Here is a 25,333-nt window from a genome sequence, read left to right as displayed (position 1 = left end):
AATAAGTTCTGCCTTCGAATTTGTATTTTTTTTGAGTGGTGCCTTCGAATTTGTAGAGGAAATCTGGTGTCCGAGTCCACTTCCAACCCGATCGCATTAGGATAAGCCCAACGGGACTTCTCAAAAAAGAAATAAGCCCAACGGGCCCAGGTGGGCGGCCCAGAGAGGGGAACTAAAGGAGAAAAGCCCGGCTTTCCTTCCTCCCTTCCCGTCCGCACCCGCTTCAAACCCTCGCAAGTACCCACTCCCACGGCGGCGGCGGCGGCGGCGGCGGAGACGGAGGCTAGCGACCACAATAGAGAGGAGCTCCGACCGGCAACGTCTCAGCTCATAAATGGACAGCGGAAGCGACTCCGACGGCGCCCCCGAGGAGCTCACCGCCGTCCAGGTACGTTCCTTGGCTATTCCCTCCGGTCCTGTGAGACGAGAGCTCGCGCTGGTAAAGCCTGGGTGACGTAGGAGTGTGCGAGGAGTCCGCGTGCTGCGCGTGTGTACTTTCCGGTAGCAGCAAACCTGAAGTATTCCGCCTAGTTAGGAGCACCTGTACTTCCCACCAAGGCCGATTACTACGCTCCGGGAACAGGAATTTCTTGTCTTTATAATTTATATAGACATAAAGGTTCGAAATGAGCCCGGATTTAGATCAATAAAAGCTCTAATCGGCCAAGAGTGAACAACACATACTTAGAACCCAACACTGCTGGGGATGCAAGCTTTACATAAAGCAGCACAAAATCATGATGAGCAGGGAGACCCATATAGGAAGACTTGTGCTCATTGTCAGGATCAAGCAAACTTCTGTAGTCTCGGTGGTGGCTTTTCGTCTAGCTTCCTCCATTCTTTAATCTAGTTCCTGTCGGAGTATGTCTACATGATGCTGAGTGTTCTTTCCTGCTGTTGATGCCTTGTAGGGTGTGGAGAAACATGAAGAAATCAGCAAAGTAGAGAAGGACAGTGCTGTCAGGTTTGCGTCTTGCACTTCTGATACTGTTTGAGTGGACACGTGGAGATGACTTTGAGAAGTTAAGCTCATCATTATTCGTTCTGTTGCTCTCGCTCCATGTAATTTCCGATTTTCCGTTGTAGATTTTGCGGGTCTCATAAAAAAAATCCTAAAGCCAAAAACATGCTACATTAGTCTAATAAGTGATTTTCTGGTCTATATTGGTTTATACTGCTTCAGCAGCGGGATGGCCACAGGTCATTCGTCATGAGCGATGATTGCCTACCATTCATATGCACATTTAGCTATTGTGGCACCTTTTCTGCTGCCTCCCATCCTCACTAGGGATTTTGGGGTAGTATTTTCCTGTAAATACCTAAAGTTCAGTGATGTTGAGTTCATTTTATGTGTTTATTATATGATTAAGTATAAACATGTAGTCTTATTAGTCCACAAAAAGATGGTGGAGTGCTAAATAAAGAAACTGTACAAGGTTATGCAGAAATTTGTAAGGGTAGAGACCAAATGCTTATGCTTTAGACTTGCAGATGTGGCAACTTGGGCGTATATAAGAACATATACTTGTGGGCACTGGGAAGGTGATTGTTGATGGGGGAGGTATCCCCAACACCAGGGCGGTAATACCCACCCTGGGGTTGGCTTCAGGGATGAATACTTCTCATGCCCTTCCTCTATAACAGGGTAATTCCTCACGGGTTGCGGCTTTGGGGGGAATGTGGCACATCACCATCCCTTTCACCCTAAACTTAGAGCTTTCTGTGCATACTACCTCAAAATTTTCAATTTCTAGTCCTGCCTATTGAACACATGTCACTATTGCGTTTTGGGTTTACACATTTGCCATGATCTCTTCTTGGACCCTCGTGTCATTGACACATGAGTAGTGCATTTTCAGTGGCAAATCTGTAGTTGCAAATAGGCTTACCCCCATTTCTTGTAATCTGTTGGCAAACGCATGTTGTTTCTGTCTTTTTGGGAACATCCATCCGAACTGACTATTTATATATACTGTTGACTTATGTTAGTCACTAATTGATGTCACTTTTCCTGCTGATGGTACCCTCTCTGACCTGACAACGTGTAATCTTGTAGAGCAACCCAGGAGGAGAAAGACCGGAGGAAACGCTGGGCCCAACGGAAAACATCCTCAAAACCGAATAAAAAGAAGCCTCTGAAAGTAGAAGATAAAGATACAGAAGTGGATGAGGAGACACATGCTATGCCTGGCACACTTCCCAAGAGCGTAATTGAAATGCTTGCAGCACGTGAGAAGTATGTTTACCGCCTTCAAACTGCCATACATTTAAATCCTTTTTAATCTTTTTGGACATTATTGCTTACCCTGTCTTCATATTTTTTTTCAGGCAAACCTTCTCATCAGATTCTGAGGAAGAAAATGTAAACCAGAATGTCCAAAAGAAGAAGAAAAGATTGAAAACTGCAACTACTGGGTAATTTTCATGGTCCTGTCTTCTCGTATGATTTTCTTTTAAACTGTTATTCTAATGGTTGCTAATGTTTATCAGACCTGAAACAATTCTGCTGAAAGATGTTCGGTCAACAGAGCACATTAAAAAGGCCCTCGAATTCCTGAGTCGCAGGAAAAACCAGGTGCCAAGATCCAATGCAGTTTTGAAGAATCCTAATGCTATGCGTCTCTTTAATAAACATAATTTCACGAGTTGAGTGTGGCGGACTGAGGCAGTTTCTGAACTCTGTGTTGAGACTCGTCTGGAAGACTGATATGGTTGACAGGTTGAGATATCAATTGTTTTTATGTGTTTGATGAGAACGAATCATATATGCTTGTGATTTGCAACGCCGCATGAGTGTGATGATGTATAATGGTTCATCCTTGTTAGAAATCCTATGCTCTGTAGGTGTTGCATGTTTTTTTTTGACCTTTGAGCTATAGTTATGTATGGATAATGCATCACCTGTGAACTGAATGCGCATAGTATTGTTCAAAACCTCTCCATGGTCCAGCATTACTGTGAAGCATGTGCTTTATGTGTTTGCCAGTTCAATTCAGAGATTTTGTCTGTAGCTTGTTTCATACTGTTATATTTATCAAGAATAATACTCCCTCATTCCAGAATATAAGGTGCATAAATCCGTGAAAGTCACAACATATATGTATATTTGACTAGGATTCTGGAATAAAATATCAACACTCCTAATACAAAATAAATAAAATATAAAAATACATTTTTAAGGATGGATCTGATGATACAAGTTTGATATTGTAGTCATTAAAGTATTTTTCTAAAAACTTGGTAAAAACAAGCACAAATTTGACTTTTGAAAAAGTAAAGACACCTTATATTGCGGAACGGAGGGAGTATAACATAGAGGTTCAACATATATTATATTATCTATGTGTAGTTATTTCTGCAGTTAAACTTGTCTATTCAGAGATACTATCTGTAGCCTATGGCAAACTCTATGTGAAAATATGTTCTCCATGTGTGTTTGTACAATTTTTGACCATGAAGAAATCATGACAATCATGGTAAAATCTGCTTGAGTGAAAAAGTCTTTTGCGCAAGTATAAGTCGCTAACCGTAGGCTTTGCACACCAGATAATTGATGAGTTAAATTGGGTGAGTACAGGAACACATGAACGACTTGTTATTGTCGGAATCAGTCCAATACGAATCTTACAAGCCACATCACAACCATTGCCAAAAGAAATCAACAATACAAGGAACCACAAGTACATCTCTGGACTGGTGAAGGGCCCAAGTAACCATCCAACAACAAGAAACAACCATACGCAGACATACACAAACCACACACATCCCAGGAAGGGATATACACACCTTTGTGCATCACACTACCTAGCTGAGGGCACCGTCTCGCTCGAATCAGTCGCCTCCTCGATCGTATCCTCTTTCGATTCCTTCTCTTCGGTGATGGCGTCCGAGCTGCAGGGGCCAGAGGTGCCCTGGACAGAGCTGGTCGGCTGAGGCTTGAACAGATCATTCTCCAAGATGGAGAACTTCTCGGCAGATTCCCCCTTGAGCATCTCCACAACCTCGGACATCACCGGCCTCTGTTCTGGCTTGGTCTGAGTGCAAGCAAGCCCGACGAGCACCATCCGCTTCACCTCGGCCTCGACAAAGCTATCCCCCAGCTTCGGGTCAGCCATCTCCTTGAACTTCTGCTCGCGAGCGAGTGGAAGCGCCCACTCGGTGATGGTGAGCTTTGTCGTAGGGTTTATCTTCTCGACTGGCTTCTTTCCGCTGGCAAGCTCTAGCAAGAGCACTCCGAAGCTGTAGACATCGCAGCTTTCTTTGGCCTTGCCAAGCATCGCATACTCCGGCGCGAGGTAACCGAGCGTGCCTTTCACCTTTGTGGTGACATGGGTCGCACCGTCTGGTATGAGTTTTGCAAACCCGAAATCGGCGACCCGTGCTTGGAAATTCGCGTCCAGGAGAACGTTGCTCGCCTTGACGTCTCTATGGATGATATGTGGGATCGCATGGTGATGAAGATAACTACAAGGCGCAGAGGTATTTAAATGTTATTAGACTGCTGCATTATGATGAATGAATATTATAAAGTGATGTTGAGAGGCTTACGCGATGCCCTCAGCCGAATCAATGGCGATGTTCATTCTTCGCTCCCAACCAAGATGGCATTCAGCTGCATGCTGTCCGTGCAGGTGAGAGTGCAAGCTCAGGTTCTGCATATAGTCGTAGACTATCAGGCGCTCCTGGCCTTCAGCGCAATATCCACGTAAGCTCAAGAGGCTCTTATGCCGCACTCGTGCCAAAACCTCGACCTCGACAGCAAACTCCTTTTCAGCCTTGTTGCTCCAACTCTTGAGCCTTTTCACCGCAATCTGTTACATGGAATAAACAGTTGAGGTGCTAACTAGGTTGGGGAGGAATTAAAATGCAATTTCTTGACTTTACATGGAATAAATACAAGGTGCATACTCTGATAGTCACCACATGGCACTTCAATTGAAACGTAACAACTTAAAACTTCTGGCGAAATAAAACAACTACAAACTTCTCATGAAATGTACTCCCTCTGTTCCTAAATATAAGTCTTTTAAGAGATTCCACTATGGACTACATACGGAGTAAAATGAGTGCATGTACACTCTAAAATATGTCTATATACATCCGTATGTAGTTCATATTGGAAATCTCTAAAAAGACTTATATTTAGGAATGGAGGGAGTAACAGTCATAATAAAGTCGATAACAAACATACCAAAAAGCTAGGCAACAGCAACACTATCTTACAAAAAATTGCTCATTGGTTACAATATCCAAATAAGAAAAACAATATTTGCAAAGGAGATTAAGTTGAGCAGTTCTAACACACTGTCATTTATAAACAACTTCTGAAGATAAACTTCTATATAGGTACTCTGTTTCAACTCCCTTTAATATGCTCATAGGATTCTAGAAAAACACAAGCTACCAAGTTGTGGGCTTCTAGTAGTTTTTAGTTATGCACTTATGCCACTGCCCCACAAACTAGCAGGTAGATATATGGCCCCACTCTACCCCGTTCAGTGATCATAGCGTGTGTCACGACATTTGGGGTCCAGGGCCACCTGTCAGTGACAAATGATGGGGCATCGTTTATCAGGAAGGAAACTAAGACGTGGCATTTTGATCAAACTTTCCTTAATTCTTTACTTATTAAGTTCATCCCAAGTCAACCTCTTGCCTCATCTTTCATTTAAATATATCCATATGAGTCTACCAAGATGTCATTTACATTTCTACACCTAGTACAAGCAGATACTCAGAACAAACATATAGTGATTGTCTGGCTTTGTCAAGGCAGTATGATTGCATCTATCCAGGCCATATATGCTTTCTAATTTTCTATACCTCCTCGGCTGTATTCATACTTAAAAAATATGGTCCTATCTAGCTTGTGATCATGAAACCTTCTCTACCACAAAGCAAAGGCTATATCCTCGGTAAAGTGAATGCATAAAAAAGTAAACCAACAGTTCTTTTGACTTGAAAAGTAAACCAATAGTTGAAGGCGAGAGAAAGTTAGTTTTCCACCAGACCAGAAAGTTCGTTCTTTGCACTTTCAAAGAGTGTGGGTCCAGTTTGGATTGTTGTTCATTCTCAAAGAATATTCCCGGGCTCTGAAAACTACAACCATTTTAAATTTCAAACGGCACTAGAAACCAGAAATAAATTAGGAGGTGAAACTAAATTCAGCTATAAATCACAAGCACCAACAACCGCGGGACTCCACTTCATTGTCCTATTCGTAGCAGTAATAATAAAAGACACTAGAAACAACAGATACAACAAATCAGTGTGCACATAGCATAACACAAGTTGCGGCATCTTGCGTTTCTTATTTTTTTTAAGAGAGGGACTGCACCTGTGATCCGTCCCAGAGCTGGCCCCAGTAGACACTGCCGAATCCACCTTCACCAAGCTTGTTATCGTAGTTGAAATTGTTGGTCGCCAACTGAAGCTCCTTGAGTGAGAAGATCCGCCATGTCGTGTCCTTCTTCTTCTTCCTGCCGGGTTGGGCCCTAGGAGCACAACAGATTATTAGAACTTCTTCAGAAAATTCAACTACTTGTCGGGTACACTAAGTAAGGCCGCAATGTTAGCACTCTATCCAACTATTCCCCCCGCAAGTCTGAACAATTTCCTTCACAACATATTTTTTTTTGAACAAATTACTTATGCATAAAAATCTGCACTCCATTGTATCTGCAGCTCGTTAGCTGACAGCTTCAAATTAACAGCAATATTCCCGATAACAACAGTAATTTTTTTGTGCTAATTTATGAGCAAATCAGAAATGAAGCTCACAGATTTAGGAACCCCAACCTCAGTATTTCCCCAGAATCAAAATCAATTGCTACTCAAGCCAATCAACAACACATAATAACCTGATAAAGAGAGAATTCATAAGCTAATGGCTCCAATTCAATCTCCCACACAAACCAACAACAAATAAAACTGGAACAATCTTGTTGTACGAGTTCCCCCAAAAGGGCAAAACCCCACCCTTGTACCCAACCGACGACCCAAACTTCCCCAAAACACACTTCCAGTAAGCTAAATCACCCCGTTGCCACTCACCCGTTCGACCGCTTGCAGCAGGAAAGCCACCCCATCCCCAGAGGCCGCGCCGGCTCCGGCCCCGGCCCCGAATCTCCCTCAAATCAGCACCAGCCCGCGCGAGCCCTGACGCGGCGCCGCCGAAGAGCCCGCGGCGGGAACCCGTCGTCCGCCTCCACTCGCCGTCGGTGGCCGCAGGTCAGCGGGGGCAGCACAGGAGACTCAGTGGGGGGAGAGAGAGAGGGGCAGCACAGCACAGGAGTTCTCGTTCTCGGGGCGTTGTCGGCTCCCTCGACGCGCACCGCTCCCCCACTAGCGCACGCAAAGCAGCCGAGGCGCGGTCCGCTCACCCGCGGGCGGTGACCCGCCGGGGCGCGTCGCCCACTTGGCGGCTTCCCGTTGGCGGGTTTTGAACCAATGCGGTAACGGACCCAACGGTCGGGATTAAACCGGGGGTGGTGAGGTGACGCGGCGGGTGACGGGCCGGGGTCGTTGCCTGCGGCCTTGTGGCTGACGGTAGGGCCATGGGTTGTGGCTGGGGCCCGGGTTTTTGTTTTTACTTTTGTTTTTTTGGGAGAGGAGGGCCTGGCTGGCTGGCTGTTGGATGGCTATGTTTGACCAAAGATGAGAAGATTGCTGGGGACACTTCGCTAAGATAAGTGCAAACAATGGGGGAATAATGTTATTTTAGATGGATTGGGAGACCAGTTCTCGTCGAACGTGTGTAATGTATTGATTGCCTCGTTGTTTTCTTGTGCAAATTGCGTTGCATCTTACGGGTATTGTTTAGCAAAACATTCATTGGCTCAGACAAATCAGTGTTAATCGTTGTTCATTTTCTTTTGACAATTTAATCAATGTTCGTTTATACTTCTCGTCCAAGTGCATAGGGCACCTAACGAAAATTATATAATCTAAGAATATAAGTCAAGATGCATATGCATCTCGTTCGCCCCAAGCAAAAAATTTCGCCCGTGAAAAATAGCTAATCAAAATCCAACAAAACCCCCCTTAATTCGTGTGATTAGTACTGCCTTAATTCCCATGACTAATGCAGTTGAAACCACTGCTCGCCATGCACTGGTAGAGGTGCTCGTTCTCGTTCGGTTCCCACAGTAATAAACCAACTTCAATGTAATAAGAATCCGTCCTGTCGCCCCACCCTATAGCGTTGCTATGAGCCAGCAGACATGGCGTGAACGGCTGGCCGGAGCTAGCGCCTCCAACGCATCACTGTTGTGAATGTTGCATCATTCGACCGAACACGCGCTAGTGACCGGTCACGACCGCTCTAGACCGGTAGGAATGCAGTGCGGAGAGCGGAGTAGCGGTTTGAGTAGGACGCGAAAGACAGTTTTGTGTGTGCATGGTTGTCGGACGCTCACATGGCTTTTAGTTTATGAATGCAGCACAGAGATCTTACCGCCAGTCTACTCTACATCGCGGCATCATCGAGCGTCGGGTTCGACCGACCCTAATCAGAAATATAAAATATTACCATTATGAAACTCAACTATTTCAAGGTGTTGCCATTGCACTTATGAATTCAACCATTTTTGTTAAAAATAATTAAGGGAAAAGATTGACATTTAGTTTATTGTAGAGTAAATTACACTGATGGTGCTAGAACTTGGCGCAAACGGTCACTTTAATGCTAAAAGTTGTGGTGTACATTAAAGTGGTGCAAAAGCTTAGCTTTGATGCGCAAATACAATGCTTATCTCATTTCTATACGGAATCGATGTTGACTAGGCACGCGGAGCCCGCTGTCAACCGTTGGGCCGGAGAGAAGGAACGTGTGACCTGATTTTTACAAAACACCCTCGATATATATATATATTTTTTACAAAGAACCCCTGTTACCTGGGAGAGATGAAATTTCATTTGTGGGGTTTTATCATTTATGCCACTAGTTGTGTCCCACTAATCAGTTTTGCCATTAAAAATTACAACTGCTAAAAAAATCCATTGTTCCATGAGATGCTTGCTCAAAAATGCCATTAGATATCTAAAAATGCCATCGTTTCATCAGATGCTTGCTCAAAAATGCCATTAGACATTGTTATTACCAGGTCAAACGCGTTGACCATGTTATATGACAAAAATTTTCCTATACCCACATGCCAGTTCTCTCTATCCCACAATGATAAGTGTGGACCCCATTTGTCAGGAGTAAGCAAGTGTATGATTTTAGAGGAAAATAAGAACACTGTTGGGATCAAATGGGACTCACACTTTGTTGAGGAACGCAGTAATTTTGAAAAAATTCCTACGACCATGCAAGATCTATCTAGGTGATGCATAGCAACGAGAGGGGAGAGTGTGTCCACGTACCCCATAGACCGAAAGCGGAAGCATTTCAATAACGCGGTTGATGTAGTCGAACTTCTTCGCGATCCAATCAATCAAGTACCGAACGTACGACACCTCCGCGTTCAACACACGTTCAGCTCGATGACGTCCCTCATGCTCTTGATCCAGTTAAGTACGAGAGTGAGTTCCGTCAGCACGACGGCGTGGCGATGGTGATGATGATGCTACCGGCGCAGGGCTTCGCCTAAGCACTGCGATGGGATGATCGAGGTGTGTAACTGTGGAGGAGGGCACCACACACGATTGGGAGAGAAACTTGTGTGTTCTAGGATGCCCCCCTGCCCCCGTATATAAAGGAGCAAGGGGGAGGTCGGCCGGCCCTCCTAGGGCGCGCCAGGAGAGGGGAATCCTACTAGGATTCCAAGTCCTAGTAGGTTTCCACCCAAGGAAGAGGGGGAAGAAGAAAGGAAGAGGGGGGGGGGGGAAGAAAGGGGGGCGCCGCCCCCTTTCCCTAGCCCAATTCGGAACCAGGGGCGGACAGCCCCTCCTGGCCCTTCCTCTCTTCGCACTAAGGCCCATCGAGGCCCATTAATGCCCCCGGGGGGTTCCGGTAACCCTCCGACACTCCGGTTTTACCCGAAACTTTTCAGAACACTTCCGGTGTCCGAATATAGCCATCCAATATATCAATCTTTATGTCTCGACCATTTCGAGACTCCTCGTCACGTCCGCGATCTCATCCGGGACTCCGAACAAATTTCGGTCATCAAAAACACATAACCCATAATACATATCGTCATCGAACGTTAACCGTGCGGACCCTACGGGTTCAAGAACTATGTAGACATGACTGAGACACATCTCCGGTCAATAACCAATAGCAGAACTTCGATGCTCATATTGGCTCCTACATATTCTACAAAGATCTTTATTGGTCAAACCGCATAACAACATACATTGTTCCCTTTGTCATCGGTATGTTACTTGCCCGAGATTCGATCGTCGGTATCATCATGCCTAGTTCAATCTCGCTACCGGCAAGTCTCTTTACTCGTTCCGTAATACTTTATCCCGCAACTAACTAATTAGTTACAATGCTTGCAAGGCTTATAGTGATGAGTATTACCGAAAGGGCCCAAAGATACCTCTCCGAAACACGGGGTGACAAATCCTAATCTCGATCTATGTCAATCCAACAAACACCTTCAGAGACACCTGTAGAGCATCTTTATAATCACCCATTTATGTTGTGACGTTTGATAGCACACAAGGTGTTCTTCCGGTATTTGGGAGTTGCATAATCTCATAGTCTGAGGAACATGTATAAGTCATGAAGAAAGCAGTATCAATGAAACTGTAACGATCATAATGCTAATCTAACGGATGGGTCATGTCCATCACATCATTCTCCTAATGATGTGATCCCGTTCATCAAATGACAACACATGTCTATGGTTAGGAAACATAACCATCTTTGATTAACGAGCTAGTCAAGTAGAGGCATACTAAGGACAATATGTTTTGTCTATGTATTCACACATGTACTAAGTTTCCGGCTAATACAATTCTAGCATGAATAATAAACATCTATCATGAAATAAGGAAATAAATAATAACTTTATTATTGCCTCTAGGGCATATTTCCTTCAGTATCCCACTTTCACTAGAGCAATAATCTAGATTAGAAAGTAGGGATAATTGTATTCATGCCACTAGTTGTGTCCCACTCGGCTGGTTGGCCCCTAGTTTCCAAAAATCCTCGGTTTTGATGAAGTCCGCTTGCTCCTCTTGTGTTTTTACCCTTCCGTCACGTTTCCGTCTAGTTAGTGTCGTTTGACTGTGTGTTGACCGTCTTTGGACTTTTCTCTGGACCTTTTTCCCCTGCTTCCTCACTCTCTCACGAGACACTGCCAAGTAGGGCCCATCACTGTGAAAACCATTCCAGATCTTCTCTGCCTTCTCTCCCGCTGGTCAGAACCTAGCCCGAGATCCCCTCCCCCATCACTCAAATCTTATCCTTTAGTCCTCCACCTCCATGGTTCTGCGCAAGGTCACATCACCACTAGCGATGTCGACATTCCCGTCGGTGGCCACCAGCCCCGGCCTCGACCCGATCTGGATCGGAAGACTCCACTGCCGCCATCGTTTGACTTCACCGGAGCAGCATCGGACCACCCTCTTCTCTTCACAGTTGCTTTTCTCCTCCTTCCCTTTTACTTCTCCTCTCTAATCCCTTTCCCTCTCTTCGTTCACGTGTCTACAGATCGATCCATGGCTGCCCAACGCCATGAAACCAACCTCGCGCCTGTGGATCTCATCTTGCCGTGAAACTCGTTGTTGGTGAGACCCGCAGGTCATCCCGCCGATGCCCTGTATTCCTTCTCTCCCCTTTCTCTCTCGCTCTCTCTTCTTTTCCCCTTGCCTCACATCCCTCTCTATGTCCCCGCAGGAGAACACCATGGCCATGGCGCCAAGAGCCCCAGATCTAACTCTGTTCCGCCGCGGGACCTGCATGCCTCGCTGCCCCATCTCCATTTTCCCGCGAATCCGGCGAGATCTGCCATGGAATCGTCACCAATAGCGCCAACAAGCTCATTCTCCTTCTCTCCTCCGACAAGGAGGATTTGGTCAGCTCCGGCTACAAATCCTTTGGCTCCGACAAGCTCATCCTTGTACTATAGAGGCAACATCTAATTGTTGACCCATTGTATTCTTTTAACACTTGCCCCAATGTAATTAGCTAGTATATTTAATTAGTTTGTGGTGTGTTAATTATTGCATCGAAAAGTTATGCAGAATTTACAGATATTTTGTATGTTGTGGGTCCCACATGATAGTGGGAAGAGAGGGGTGGTTTTCTCGGTGATGGGCCCCACTTGGCAGTGTCTCACAATAGATCAAGGAAGTAGGGACAAAATGGTCCAGTGAAAAGTCCATGGATGGTCAACACACTGTCAAACAACACTAACTGGATGGAAACGTGACGGAAGGGTAAAAACACAAGAGAAGCAAACGAACTTGGTCAAAACCGAGGGTTTTCGAAAACTAGGGGCAAACTAGCCGAGTGGGACACAACTAAGGGCACAAAATCAATTATCCCTACAAAGTAATGATTCTAACACCCATGGAGTTTTGGTGTTGATCATGTTTTCGTGGAAGAGGCTTAGTCATCGGGTCTGCAACATTCAGATCCGTATGTATCTTGCAAATCTCTATGTTCCCCTCCGACACTTGATGACGGATGGAATTGAAGCGTCTCTTGATGTGCTTGGTTCTCTTTTGAAATCTGGATTCCTTTGCCAAGGCAATTGCACCAGTATTGTCACAAAAGATTTTCATTGGACCCGATGCACTAGGTATGACACCTAGATCGGATATGAACTCCTTCATCCAGACTCCTTTATTTGCTGCTTCCGAAGCAGCAATGTACTCCGCTTCACACGTAGATCCCGCCACGACGCTCTGCTTGAAACTGCACCAACTGACAGCTCCTCCACTCAATAAAAATACGTATCCGGATTGCGACTTAGAGTCATCCGGATCAGTGTCAAAGCTTGCATCGACGTAACCGTTTATGACGAGCTCTTTGTCACCTCCATAAACGAGAAACATATCCTTAGTCCTTTTCAGATATTTCAGGATGTTCTTGACCGCTGTCCAGTGCTCCACTCTGGGATTACTTTGGTGGTAATCCCCTGCTATGCTTATAGCAATACACACATCAAGTCTGTTACACAGCATTGCGTACATGATGGAACCTATGGCTGAAGCATAGGGAATGACTTCCATTTTCTCTCTATCTTCTGCAGTGGTCGGGCTTTGAGTCTGACTCAACTTCACACCTTGTAACATAGGCAAGAACCCTTTCTTTGACTGATCCATTTTGAACTTCTTCAAAACTTTATCAAGGCATGTGCTTTATGAAAGTCCAATTAAGCGTCTTGATCTATCTCTATAGATCTTGATGCCCAATATGTAAGCAGCTTCTCCGAGGTCTTTCATGGAAAAACTCTTATTCAGGTATCCCTTTATGCTATCCAGAAATTCTATATCATTTCCAATCAACAATATGTCATCCACATATAATATTAGAAATGCTAAAGAGCTCCCACTCACTTTCTTGCAAATACAGGCTTCTCCAAACATCTGTATAAAACCATATGCTTTGATCACACTATCAAAGTGTTTATTCCAACTCCGAGAGGCTTGCATCAGTCCATAAATGGATCACTGGAGCTTGCACACTTTGTTAGCACCCTTTGGATCGACAAAACCTTCTGATTGCATCATATACAACTCTTCTTCCATAAATACATTCAGGAATGCAATTTTGACATTCATCTGCCAAATTTCATAATCATAAATGTGGCAATTGCTAACTTGATTCGGACAGACTTAAGAATCGCTGATGAGGATATAGACCTGGGGTAGGGTCATAGGCCTAACCTATACGTCCTACCCAAGGTCACTACCCTGGAAGATAAGAAGTCCAAGAGGCAACAAGGAACCCCCAGTCGAAGTGTCGAGTGCAATCCACTCGACCAGTCATACCACTCGGGTGTCCCCCTACCTGTTGTCACTCGACCATATGAGGAATCACTCGACCTACTGAAGGCCAGGAGTCACTCAGCACTGCAACGGCCGGACATTCACTCCGTAGTCTTTAAGGTCATTCATAATACTTATGGCTGGCGTTATCAGTAATGCCCCTACTTTATGTACATTAAGTCCCTTGTAATGGAGGATGGCTGGGGTCCTGGCGCACTCTATATAAGCCACCCCCTCCTCTGGGACAAGGGTTGGCACCCCCTGTAACATCACACACATATAATCCAGTCGACCGCCTCCGGCCACCGAGATGTAGGGCTATTAATTCCTCCGAGAAGGGCCTGAACTCGTAAATCTCGTGTGTACACCTTCACCATAGCTGAGATCTTGCCTCTCCATACCTACCCCCCTTTCTACTGTCAGCCTTAGAACCATGACAGTTGGCGCCCACCTTGGGGCCAGTGTCTTAGTGACTTGTTGGTGAAGTTGCAATTTTTTCGATCATCATCATCATGGTTTCCGGCGATGGATTGACTGAGGGCCGCGAGATCCGTCTCGGCGCGCTCGTTTTCATCGCCGGCGACTCCGCTTGGCTTCAGGATGCTCCCCTTGACGTCGAGGCGCTCCCCGTCCGAGGGGAGACACACTTTCGCGCATGCATTCACGGCGTCCTTCTCCGGCAGTCGTCAACCCAATATCGGTCGGCTCCGATGGTGTCTTCCCTCCCCGCTGTTTGCCGCCGCAAGCGATCCAGTCGGTCACGGCTTCAACGGTGGGTGAAACAGGCGGTGGCTCGACATTCAGCCACCCATGAAGTTGCGGCAATCGAGCCCGGCGAAACTCTCCACGGCATGTTTGATCTGTCGAGTGGCTCCGCCGAGACCGCATCCGAGTGTGATAGTGTTGGGGAACGTAGCGGAAATTCAAAATTTTCTATGCATCACCTAGATCAATCTATGGAGTAATCTAGCAACGAGGGAAAGGGGAGTGCATCTACATACCCTTGTAGATCGCTAAGCGGAAGCGTTACAAGAACACGGATGAAGGAGTCGTACTTGTAGCGATTCAGATCGCGGTTGATTCCGATCTAAGCGCCGAACCATGACGCCTCCGCGTTCAACACACATGCAGCCCGGTGACGTCTCCCATGCCTTGATCTAGCAAGGGGAGAAGGAGAGGTTGGGGAAGACTCCGTCCAGCAGCAGCACGATGGCGTGGTGGTGGAGCGTGGCACTCCAGCAGGGCTTTGCCAAGCACTGCGAGAGACGAGGAGGGAGAGAGGTAGGGCTGCGCCTTGGAGAGAATAACTCATATCTTGGGCAGCCCCAAATACCTCAAGTATATATAGGGGAAGGGGAGGGGCTGCGCCCCCATCTAGGGTTCCCTCCCTAGGGGTGGCGGCAGCCCCCAAAACCCATCTAGGGTGCGGCCAAGGGGGAAGGAGAGGGGGGCGCACCTAGGGTGGGCCTTAAGGCCCATCTGGACCTAGGGTTTGCCCCCTCCCACTCTCCCTGCGCCTTGGGCCTTGGTGGGGGGGCGCACCAGCCCACCTAGAGCTGGTCCCCTCCCACACTTGGCCCATGCAGCCTTTTGGGGCTGGTGGCCCCACCTGGTGGACCCTCGGGACCCTCCCGGTAGTCCCGGTACGTTACTGATAGCACCCGAAACTTTTCCGGTCACCAAAACAGGACTTCCCATATATAAATCTTTACCTCCGGACCATTCCGGAACTCCTCGTGACATCCAGGATCTCATTCGGGACTCCGAACAACATTCGGTAACCACGTATATCTATTCCCTATAACCCTAGCGTCATCGAACCTTAAGTGTGTAGACCCTACGGGTTCGGGAACCATGTAGACATGACCGAGACAACTCTCTGGCCAATAACCAACAGCGGGATCTGGATACCCATGTTGGCTCCCATATGTTCCACGGTGATCTCATCGGATGAACCATGATGTCAAGGATTCAATCAATCCCGTATACAATTCCCTTTGTCTACCGGTATAGTACTTGCCCGAGATTCGATTGTTGGTATCCCGATACCTTGTTCAATCTCGTTACCGACAAGTCTCTTTAGTCGTTCTGTAACACATCATCCCGTGATTAACTCCTTGATCACATTGTGCACATTATGATGATGTCCTACTGAGTGGGCCCAGAGATACCTCTCCGTCATACAGAGTGACAAATCCCAGTCTCGATTCGTGCCAACCCAACAGACACTTTCGGAGATACCTGTAGTGCACCTTTATAGCCACCCAATTACGTTGTGACGTTTGGTACACCTGAAGCATTCCTACGGTATCCGGGAGTTGCACAATCTCATGTTCTAAGGAAACGATACTTGACATTAGAAAAGCTTTAGCAAACGAACTACACGATCTTGTGCTATGCTTAGGATTGGGTCTTGTCCATCACATCATTCTCCTAATGATGTGATCCCGTTATCAATGACATCCAATGTCCATGGTCAGGAAACCATGACCATCTGTTGATCAACGAGCTAGTCAACTAGAGGCTCAGTAGGGACATGTTGTGGTCTATGTATTCACACATGTATTACAGTTTCCAGTTAATACAATTATAGCATGAACAATAGACAATTATCATGAACAAGGAAATACAATAATAACCATTTTATTATTGCCTCTAGGGCATATTTCCAACAGATAGCAGCGACCCTGTGGCTGAAATCTTGATGGTCAATGGACCATGTAGTCCGCCTGGTTTCCGCCGTGAAGACGGCGGGGGTGGTGGTGGTGATCCGTCGCGCGTCCACGAGGAGTACCATCCCGAACCCCTCTCTTTGCAGCAGAGGGAAGAACTTCGTCGCCGCAACATGGATGCACTCCACACACCCATCGTTGGAGAAACCCCCGAGGCTCGTGCCTTGGAAGAGGTGCGCTTGGCTAATTTGGCTGAGCACACTCGACTGGAGATCCTTCAGCGCGCTCTTGACGAGTGCGCTTGGGAGCGGATTCCTGAGTCCAGTCGGCGACAGCTTTTCCCGCCTCTACCTAAGGTATACCGCACTCCAATTCAAAATCTCACAGCTGCGACCCGAATAGCAGAGTCAATTCAACCTTCCCAGTCGGAGGCTGGTAGAGGTTTGATGCAGATCCGGGCCTTACTCCGGGCAGCAGGAGAACAGAACACAACAGTGTCTCAATTGCGGAATAGGATTCATAGCAGATTCGTGGTAGCGGATACAGTTCAGTCGGCCCACAGTCCAAGATCGCCCCTGCGGCGTGAAGGCTATGGGCAGTATGATCACCGACTCGACCGCGACAATCATCGTCGAGTGCCCACACCTCCTCCGAGGAGTGCATCATATGTACCTCGGCAGTACGATGATAGACGCCACCACAATGGCGAGCGCAGAGCACCAGTCGACCCAAGAGATCCATGCTTTGATGCGAGATCTATCCTCGTTCAAGGTCTAGTCGACCGGACAGAGCGCATAGAGAAGACCCTGGCAGAGATCGTCCGACTGGCAGCAGAGTGCATGTTTCAGGTCCAGAGTGTTTCAGCAGAGCCATCAGGGCTGCAGTGATTCCTCCCAACTTCAGGTTGGCGACTGGAGTCAATAAGTTCACTGGAGAGTCCAAGCCTGAAACTTGGCTTGAGGATTACCGAGTGGCTGTGCAGATTGGTGGCGGGAATGATGAAGTGGCAATGAAACATCTTCCTCTAATGTTGGAAGGGTCGGCCCGAGCGTGGTTGACTCAGTTAGCCCCAAGAAGTATATACAGTTGGGAAGATCTTGCTCAAGTGTTCGTCAGAACTTTTGAGGGCACTTGCAAGCGGCCAGCAGGATTGACAGAGTTGCAGCATTGTGTGCAGAAACCGAGTGAGACTCTAAGGGATTTCATTCAAAGGTGGACCACTTTGCATCACACCGTTGAAAATGTATCAGAGCATCAAGCAGTGTGTGCCTTCAAGGAAGGCGTCAAATACCGAGAGTTGGTCCTGATGTTCGGTCGGACTGGAGATATGACTCTGACTCGGATGATGGAAATAGTCACCCGGTACGCTAACGGAGAAGAAGCGGATCGACTCCGCAGCGGAAAGGGTAAACCAGTCGGCCAAGAGGCCGGTGGGGGTAATTCCAATCAGAAACAGAAACGTAAGGCCGAGCCTGGAGCACCCAGTGAGATTGCAGCAATGGCTCAAGGAAAGTTTAAAGGAAAACCTAAAGGGCCCTGGCCCCCTAAGAAGGTAATGGATCAAGCAGGAAATGATGTGTTGGATTTACCGTGTCACATCCATACGAAGAAGGACGAAGAGGGTAATCTGATTTACCCTAAGCATACCACTCGACAATGTCGACTCCTGATCCAGCAGTTCCGAGAGAAACAACCCGGTGAGAAGGAAAAAGAGTCGGACAAAGATGAGGACGAGGAGGAAGACGACGGTTATCCCAAAGTCAATTCCACCCTAATGATTTTTGCTGATGCTGAGAGCAAGAGTCGGTTGAAAGTTATCAACAAAGAAGTGAATATGGTCGCTCTGGCGACGACGACCACATATCTGAAATGGTCTCAAACAGCCATCATGTTCGACCAGTCTGATCACCCTGCGCGTATAGCCACCCCTGGGAGGCAAGCATTGGTGGTCGACCCAGTGGTCGAAGGCACTAGACTGACCAAAGTGCTAATGGATGGTGGTAGCGGCCTAAATATCCTTTATGCTGAAACCTTGAAGGGAATGGCATTCCGATGTCCAAACTTAGCGAGAGCAATATGAGTTTCCATGGCGTTATCCATGGAAATAAAGCCGAATAACTCGGCCAGATTGCCCTTGACGTGTTTTTCGGTGATTCCAAGAATTACCGTAATGAAAAGTTGACATTTGAAGTTGTGGATTTCCATAGTGCTTATCATGCCATTCTGGGTAGGCTTGCCTATGCATGTTTTATGGCTCGACCATGTTACATGTACCTCAAGTTGAAGATGTCTGGCCCCAGAGGTGTGATCACAGTTACTGGCAATCGGCAGAAAGCGGAGGACTGCTTCCAGAAGGGTTCCAAAATTGCCGATGCACAAATGGCAGGAGTTGAATTTCAAGAATCACAAGAATGCAGATCCGAGTGATTTGCTCCGAGCTAAGAAGCCTGCCACAGATTCTGCATTTTAGTCGTCTGGTGAAACGAAGCCGATTCATATTCACCGACCGATCCCAATGCCGCACCGACTCATATCTCAACGACACTCGACAGCAAATAGGAAGAAGCACTCATCCAGTTCCTCCGTGAGAACTGGGACATCTTTGCATAGAAACCTTCTGACATGCCGGGTGTACACATAGAACTGGCTGAGCATCATTTGCGTGTCGATCCCAAGGTAAAACTCGTCAAAGAGCATCTTCAGCGGTCCGCCGTGCAGAAGAGAAAGGCAATTGGCGAGGAACTGGCTCGGCTCCTAGCAGCAGAGTTCATCCGAAAGATCTACCACTCCGAGTGGCTTGCCAATGTAGTCATGGTCCCTAAGAAGGACGATTCACTTTGTATGTGCATCGATTTCAAGCACATCAATTGGGCCTGCCCGAAAGATCATTTTCCTCTCCACCGCATCGATCAGATTGTTGACTCGACCGTGGGGTGCGAGCGCTTGTCTTTTTTAGATGCATATTCCGGGTATCATCAGATCCGACTGTATGGTCCCGATGAAATAAAAACAGCCTTCATCACCCCATTCGGGTGCTTTTGCTATGTCACTATGCCATTTGGTCTTAAAAATGCCAGAGCCACATTCATGAGGATGATTCAGAAGTGCCTGCTCACTCAAATCAGTTGGAATGTGGAAGCATACATGGATGACATTGTGGTCAAGTCACGTAAAGGTTCTGACCTACTGACTAACCTCGCAGAAACCTTTGCCAACCTAAGAAGGTATGATATCAAGCTTAATCCGTCAAAGTGCACATTTGGAGTTCCAGGTGGAAAGTTACTCGGTTTCCTCGTTTCTGAACGAGGGATCGACGCAAATCCAGAAAAAGTTGATACCATCCTCCGAATGAAACGCCTTGTGTGTGTGCATGACGTTCAGAAGCTTACTGGTTGTTTGGCCGCCTTGAGTCGATTCATTTCTCGTCTCGGTGAAAAGGCCTTACCTCTTTACCTCTTGATGAAGAAATCTGATAAGTTCGAGTGGACTGAGGAAGCTGATGCAGCATTTGCAGAGCTCAAAGCCCTGCTTTCTACCCACCCGGTGCTTGCTGCGCCAATTAGCAAAGAGCCTTTACTGCTTTATATAGCAGCCACTGGACAAGTTGTCAGTACAGTACTCACGGTCGAGCGGGAAGAAGAAGGAAAGGCTTACAAAGTTCAGCGCCCAGTGTATTATCTCTCTGAAGTTTTGACTCCATCCAAGCAACGATATCCACATTATCAGAAGCTTGTCTATGGAATCTACATGACTATGAAGAAGGTTGCACACTATTTCTCTGATCACTTCATTACAGTCGTCAGCGACGCACCATTATCTGAAATTCTGAACAATAGAGATGCATCTGGTCGAGTGGCAAAATGGGTGATTGAACTCCTTCCATTAGATATCAAGTTTGAGGCAAAGAAAGCTATCAAGTCCCAAGCAATCGCAAACTTCCTTGCCGAGTGGATTGAGCAGCAACTGCCGACTCAAGTTCACTCGGAGCATTGGACCATGTTCTTCGATGGCTCCAAGATGCTGAACGGTTCCGGTGTCGGGGTAGTGTTGGTATCCCCCCGTGGAGACAAGCTTAGCTATGTTCTCCAAATTCATTTTGACTCTTCCAACAATGAAGCTGAATATGAAGCACTTTTGTACGGGTTGCGTATGGCCATTTCACTCGGCGTCTATCACCTTATGGTCTACGGTGGCTCAGATTTGGTGGTTAATCAAGTGATGAAAGAATGAGATGTCAGGAGCCCAGCCATGACTGGTTATTGCAATGCAGTAAGAAAGCTGGAAAAGAAGTTTGAAGGGTTGGAGCTTCACCATATAGCTCGACTGAAAAATCAAGCCACAGATGAATTAGCAAAGATAGGATCTAAGAGAGAGGCCATTCCCAGCAATGTATTTTTGGAACATATTCATTCACCTTCAGTTCAGGAAGATCCTTTCACTGAAGAGCCCCCACAGCCTAAGAGCGCCACAGATCCGACTGAAGTCAAAATCCCAGCTGTGGTCGACTTAGTCATGGAGGTTTTGGTCGTCACTCCCGACTTGACAGTGCCATACATTGCATACATTCTTAGGAAAGAACTTCCAGAGGATGAAGAAGAGGCTCGACAGATCGTCCGACGATCTAAAGCCTTTACTGTGATAAAAGGTCAGTTGTTCAGAGAAAGTGTAACTAGAGTTTGCCAAAAATGCATCACGCTAGAAGAAGGCCGAATGATCCTCAATGATATTCACTCGGGGACCTGTGGTCACCATGCGTCCTCTCGGACCATCGTGGCCAAAGCATACCGAGCCGGATTTTACTCGCCACATGCCAATGAGATGGCGAAAGAAATAGTAGACAAACGTGAAGGTTGTCAGTTTTATTACGACATGTCCCATAAGCATGCGTCAGCTCTAAAGACTATTCCACTCGTCTGGCCTTTCACTGTATGGGGATTGGACATGGTTGGACCTCTAAGGACTGGCAGAAGTGGATTTACCCATGTGCTGGTAGCAGTCGACAAGTTTACCAAATGGATTGAAGCCAAGCCCATTAAAAACCTTGAAGCAAGTACGGCTGTAAGTTTCATCAGAGAATTGATATTCAGATATGGTGTTTCGCACAACATCATCACAGATAACGGGTCAAACTTCAACTCTGATGAGTTCAGAGCCTTTTGTGCTTCCCAAGGCATGAGGGTCGATTACGCTTCAGTCGCCCATCCTCAGTTGAATGGGCAGGCTGAAAGAGCAAATGGATTGATTATCAAAGGACTGAAACCCCGATTGATGCGTGACCTCAAGCATGCAGCAGGTGCCTGGGTCGATGAACTTCCATCAGTACTTTGGGGATTGAGGACAACTCCTAATCGGTCAATTGGACGAACTCCATTCTTCTTAGTCTACGGAGCTGAAGCCACACTCCCGAGTGATCTGCTCCACAATGCGCCCCCAGTCGAGCTCTGCTCAGAAGAAGAAGCAGAACAGGCTCGGCAAGATGCAGTCGATCTCCTAGAAGAAGAAAGAGAGATGGCCTTGATCCGGTCGACCATTTATCAACAAGACCTGCATCGATTCCATGCCAGAAACATAAGGGGTCGGGCATTTCAGGAGGGAGACTTGGTTCTTCGAGTGGACCAGCAGAAACCACACAAGCTCTCTCCTGCTTGGGAAGGCCCCTTCGTCGTCACCAAAGTGCTCCACAATGGAGCATATCGTCTTTTCAGCGTCGAGCACAATAAAGATGAGCCACGCGCTTGGAATGCGGAGCTACTCCGCCCCTTTTACTCTTAAGCATTCAGACTGTTGAGATGTTATAAGAAATACCTTTTAGTTTGATTATCAAAGAAATGATTTTACAGTCTTCCGAATGATTGTTGTTCATTTTTTACATGTTCTAAAATCCCCCAGTGGGTGCCTTAGCTGCGAATCCGTTTCGCCTAAGTTGAAAAGAAAAATCCTACCGAGTGGTGAGCCAGCCTCTCACTCGGGGGCTTAGCTGCGAATATGTTTCGCCTAAGTGTTAAAAAATCCTACAGAGTGGTGATCCAGCCTCTCACTCGGAGGCTTAGCTGCAGTCCAGTACTCGCCTAAGTGTTAAAAAATCCTACCGAGTGGTGAGCCAGCCTTTCACTCGGAGGCTTAGCTGCAGTCCAATAACTCGCCTAAGTGTTAAAAATCCTACCGAGTGGTGAGCAGCCTCTCACTCAGAGGCTTAGCTGCAGTCCAGTACTCGCCTAAGTTTAAAAAGATCCTAGCAGATGGTACGGGTCGACCACGACCCCCCCTCCCGGGGGGTTGCACCGTCAAGAAGAAGGACGAGATTGTGCGAGCAATCCTCTCACTCGCGGGCTTAGCTGCAGTCCAGTACTCGCCTAAGTGTAAAAAATCCTACCGAGTGGCGAGCAATCCTCTCACTCGGGGGCTTAGCTGCAGTCCAGTACTCGCCTAAGTGTAAAAAATCCTACCGAGTGGCGAGCAATCCTCTCACTCGAGGGCTTAGCTGCAGTCCAGTACTCGCCTAAGTGTAAAAAATCCTACCGAGTGGAGAGCAATCCTCTCACTCGGGGGCTTAGTTGCAGTCCAGTACTCACCTAAGTGTAAAAACTTCTACCGAGTGGCAAGCAATCCTCTCACTCGGAGACTTAGCTGCAGTCCAGTACTCGCCTAAGTTTGAAAAACCTAACCGAATGGTACGGGTTGACCACGACCCCTCCCCCCAAGGCTGCGCCGTCAAGAAGGACGAGATTGTGCGCACTGCCAAAGGCTCATCCAACAGCTGACGCCAAGGTGAGCTGCTTTCAGGAGCGTCAAGACCATTGCTGAATGCCTCACTAATGAGCTGATCAATGCTGCCAAAGGCTCATCCAACAACTAGTGCCAAGGCGAACTGCTTTCAAGAACGTCAAGGCCATTGTTGAATGCCTCGTTGATGAGCTGCTCAATGCTGCTCAAGGCTCGTCCAACAGGTCGACTGCGGCCTCTTCCTCATAAGCTGCATCGAGAGTACAAACACCAATCCGAGTGAAGAGCAAGTCCCGCTCGAAGACAAACACAACATATTCAAAGATAAGCCAAGTTCAGATAAATCCAAAGGTTTCTAACCGCGAATTAAAAGTACTCGGGCATCAGGCCCGAAGGAGTTTCAACGATTACAAAATCACTCGGCATTCCGAGGCAAATAAGGGTGAAGCATAATGTTTTTTCAATCACTCGGCGGGAGAAGGGTTGGCTGGATCGCAGAAGTTGTCAAGGTCAATGTTGTCCGTAATACAAGTGGCAGCCTCAAGGAAGGTGTCCAGGAAGGACTGGAAATTTTGCTTCTTAGTATTCACAACCTTGAGAGCTGCCAACTTGTCTTCCCTGGCGTCCTTGCAGTGCATTCGAACCAGTGACAGGGCGACGTCAGTGCCACGGCGAGCGGATGACTTCTTCCACTCCTGCACTCGACCAGGAATCTGATTGAGTCGAGTCATCAGCGACTCGAGGTCTTGAGAAAGTTCCACCTAAGGCCAGAGTTCGGCGTCTACCCGGGTCATCGCAGCCTTCAGTCGAGCTAGATAGGCAACGACGCCATCCAAGCGTGATTCCAACCACAGCAAGTTCATCACAACGTCATCCTTCACAGGACAATTGATGGGGTCGAGACCTATCTCGACCCGCCCAGTTTCAGCTTCAAAATCCTGGCAAAGTTCTGTCCCATCATGTTGGGGATATAACTATTTGTGTAAGCCGCCTAGGAGGGGCCGGGTTACACAAAGAGACTCATCAGAGAGAAGCCCAAGACCAAGCATGAAGATGGCGATTCGATAAAGGGCTTAAGGCCCACAGGCGACTTAAGCCCGTTGTAGTAAACCGCCATGATGGCATGACTTGTAATATAAGGTAGATTTAACTAGTCACCGAGCCGGAGACTGTTTATAAGCCGGCCGGGACTCTGCAAGCCACAGGGCATCAACCCGTGTATATAAGGGGACGACCTACTGGCGGCTTAGGCAAGAAACAACTCATCGAGAACCGGGCATAGCGTATCTTGCTCCCTGGTCATCGAAACATCAATACCAACCCAACTAGACGTAGGCCTTACCTTCACCGTAAGGGGCCGAACTAGTATAAACCCTCTCGTGTCCTTTGTCCCGCTTAACCCCTTCAAGCTTCCTAGTTGCAATGGCTCCACAACTTATTCCTTTCACGAGGACATCTGACGTGACAATTCCATGATAGTTGGAGCCCACTGTGGGGCCAGCGCATGGTGGATTTGAGTTCTTGAAGGGCAACTTCGAAGGGCTCAAGGGATACGTGGTGGGCCGGATGACCAAGAGTCGTCGCGGCAAGATCTACATCAACGACGAAGGCTGGGGTCCCGACGCCGGCTCAATTGAGTACGGATACCGGGTCCTCTTCGGTGGAATCCACGTCTTCATCGGCCGGATCGGTGAGCCGGGCCCTGAGCCGGACAACTGCACCGACCTCGTCGAGATGGCTCAGCATGCGAGGAAGACCCGGACTCAACCTGTCTTACGGCGTGCCTCCGTGGGGTGCGTCCACGGAGAGGAATTTTCTGAAGGATCTGAAGATAGGGGTGAGACCGTCGTCCTCTCAGACGGTGATTCGTCCACCGGCTCAACAGATTCGTTGTATCAGATGCAAGACAGCGCGCTTGGGGGCTGTTCTAATGGCGTCAGTATTCCGGACCCCTATGAGCCGCCAAGATGGGCAGGGATCTTCATGGCTGGAACTCAGCCCGGTTCAAACTCTACAGCTGCTACAGTGATCACATCCGGATTAGG

General features: G+C 47.4%; 2 protein-coding genes and 1 long non-coding RNA gene across 3 annotated transcripts; 2 read left to right on the top strand and 1 right to left on the bottom strand.

The window, feature by feature from the left end:
* Window positions 1–276: 276 nt before the first annotated feature.
* LOC123136868 (uncharacterized) lies at window positions 277–2,991 on the top strand (the record flags this gene model as incomplete). Its single annotated transcript, XM_044556376.1, is given in 5 exon segments — window positions 277–388; window positions 912–964; window positions 2,057–2,236; window positions 2,329–2,415; window positions 2,491–2,991. Coding segments are annotated over 5 exon segments (534 nt in total). The 3' UTR covers window positions 2,651–2,991.
* Window positions 2,992–3,568: 577 nt separating this feature from the next.
* Window positions 3,569–7,348, bottom strand: LOC123136867 (PTI1-like tyrosine-protein kinase At3g15890). Its single transcript, XM_044556375.1, has 4 exons — window positions 7,054–7,348; window positions 6,338–6,494; window positions 4,549–4,811; window positions 3,569–4,464 (listed from the first exon to the last, which is right to left on the bottom strand). Exons 1-4 carry the CDS (start codon window positions 7,086–7,088, stop codon window positions 3,801–3,803), a joined length of 1,119 nt encoding a protein of 372 aa, XP_044412310.1. The 5' UTR covers window positions 7,089–7,348; the 3' UTR covers window positions 3,569–3,800.
* A 3,778-nt stretch (window positions 7,349–11,126) lies between these two features.
* On the top strand, window positions 11,127–12,147 carry LOC123134056 (uncharacterized). The gene is made up of 2 exons (XR_006465487.1): window positions 11,127–11,698; window positions 11,795–12,147. It is a non-coding gene; the product is annotated as an uncharacterized lncRNA (long non-coding RNA).
* The last annotated feature ends 13,186 nt before the right edge of the window (window positions 12,148–25,333 follow it).

The sequence above is a fragment of the Triticum aestivum genome, chromosome 6B (genome assembly GCF_018294505.1).
Source record: "Triticum aestivum cultivar Chinese Spring chromosome 6B, IWGSC CS RefSeq v2.1, whole genome shotgun sequence".
In the NCBI taxonomy this organism is placed as follows: domain Eukaryota; kingdom Viridiplantae; phylum Streptophyta; class Magnoliopsida; order Poales; family Poaceae; genus Triticum; species Triticum aestivum.
This window is presented reverse-complemented; position numbering and strand designations above follow the sequence as displayed.

Coding starts and splice junctions, on each gene's coding strand:
- LOC123136867 (XM_044556375.1), bottom strand. CDS start 7,088: ATGGGGTGGCTTTCCTGCTGCAAGCGGTCGAACGG. Junction 6,495..7,053: donor TGCTGCAAGCGGTCGAACGG/GTGAGTGGCAAC, acceptor TTGTGCTCCTAG/GGCCCAACCCGGCAGGAAGA. Junction 4,812..6,337: donor AGCTCTGGGACGGATCACAG/GTGCAGTCCCTC, acceptor TCCATGTAACAG/ATTGCGGTGAAAAGGCTCAA.